This window comes from Gavialis gangeticus, unplaced genomic scaffold (genome assembly GCF_001723915.1).
Source record: "Gavialis gangeticus isolate Ggan-Ray unplaced genomic scaffold, GavGan_comp1, whole genome shotgun sequence".
Lineage (NCBI taxonomy): Eukaryota > Metazoa > Chordata > Crocodylia > Gavialidae > Gavialis > Gavialis gangeticus.
The window spans coordinates 11,037,490-11,038,259 of NW_017729012.1; the positions used below are offsets into that span (position 1 = coordinate 11,037,490).

Sequence of the window (770 nt, forward strand, 5' to 3'; positions counted from 1 at the left end):
GCGTGCTCGCCGCCCAGGCTATGGAAGCAGGTTGCCGGGCTCAGCCGGGGCAGACTCCAGTTTTTCAGCTGAGCTGCCGAAGCGGCGGAGCATGGCCTGGAGCAGAGGCTGCTGTGAGGCCCCTTCCTTTCCTATGAGATATACGTGGGTATATACTGACGCCGGCCCTGCCAAGCCTGGCGCTGGCACAGGGGGTGCCGCCCAGTGTCATTTCACACCATGTTATGCAGTATAAAACAGGAGTTACGTGGCTAAGGAAGGGGACTTGCTTCCAACTGTTCTCCCTCCCCTCCCCCTTCCCTGAGAGCAGAGGGTGAGGGGCAGGTCCAGCCAGGCCTATCGATCCATCTCGTCCAGCAGTGGCGTCGCGTCGCCGGCGATGGACATGGGTGTGCTCTCGATCATGGGGCTGGGAGATGGGCGTGGAGTCAACCGCTGCTTCTGTTTCCTCCGCTCTGCCTCCTTCTCCTGGAGCCACTGCTCGGCCATCTTCCCCCAGTCGATGGCCGCATGACTGTTGGCCCTGGACAGATGGATGGACAGACAGGAGGTGAAAACTCTGGGCAGCATGAGCCCTCCGGGGCCCTTTCTTTTCTCTCCTTCCCAACCCCTGGACAGGCTTTTGGGGCTGGGTGGAGAGAGCAGAGGGTGCAGGCCATGTGCGTGCCTCTCCCAACACAGCTGGCATAGCCCTGGGATAAAGAGCAGGGCGCGACACCCTTGGGCAGCCCCTGGCACACAGCACTGCTATCAGGTGAAATGCAGGTCAA

At 61.3% G+C, this 770-nt stretch overlaps 1 protein-coding gene across 1 annotated transcript in view; it reads right to left on the reverse strand.

Annotated features, from left to right (window-relative positions):
* Positions 1-252: 252 nt before the first annotated feature.
* SUPT6H (SPT6 homolog, histone chaperone) overlaps positions 253-770 on the reverse strand; it is a 41,915-nt gene continuing 41,397 nt past the window's right edge. The window contains exon 37 of the mRNA XM_019511263.1: positions 253-523. Within this exon, the coding sequence (XP_019366808.1) occupies positions 337-523 (187 nt within the window). The 3' untranslated portion in view covers positions 253-336. The remainder of the gene's footprint in view (positions 524-770) is intronic.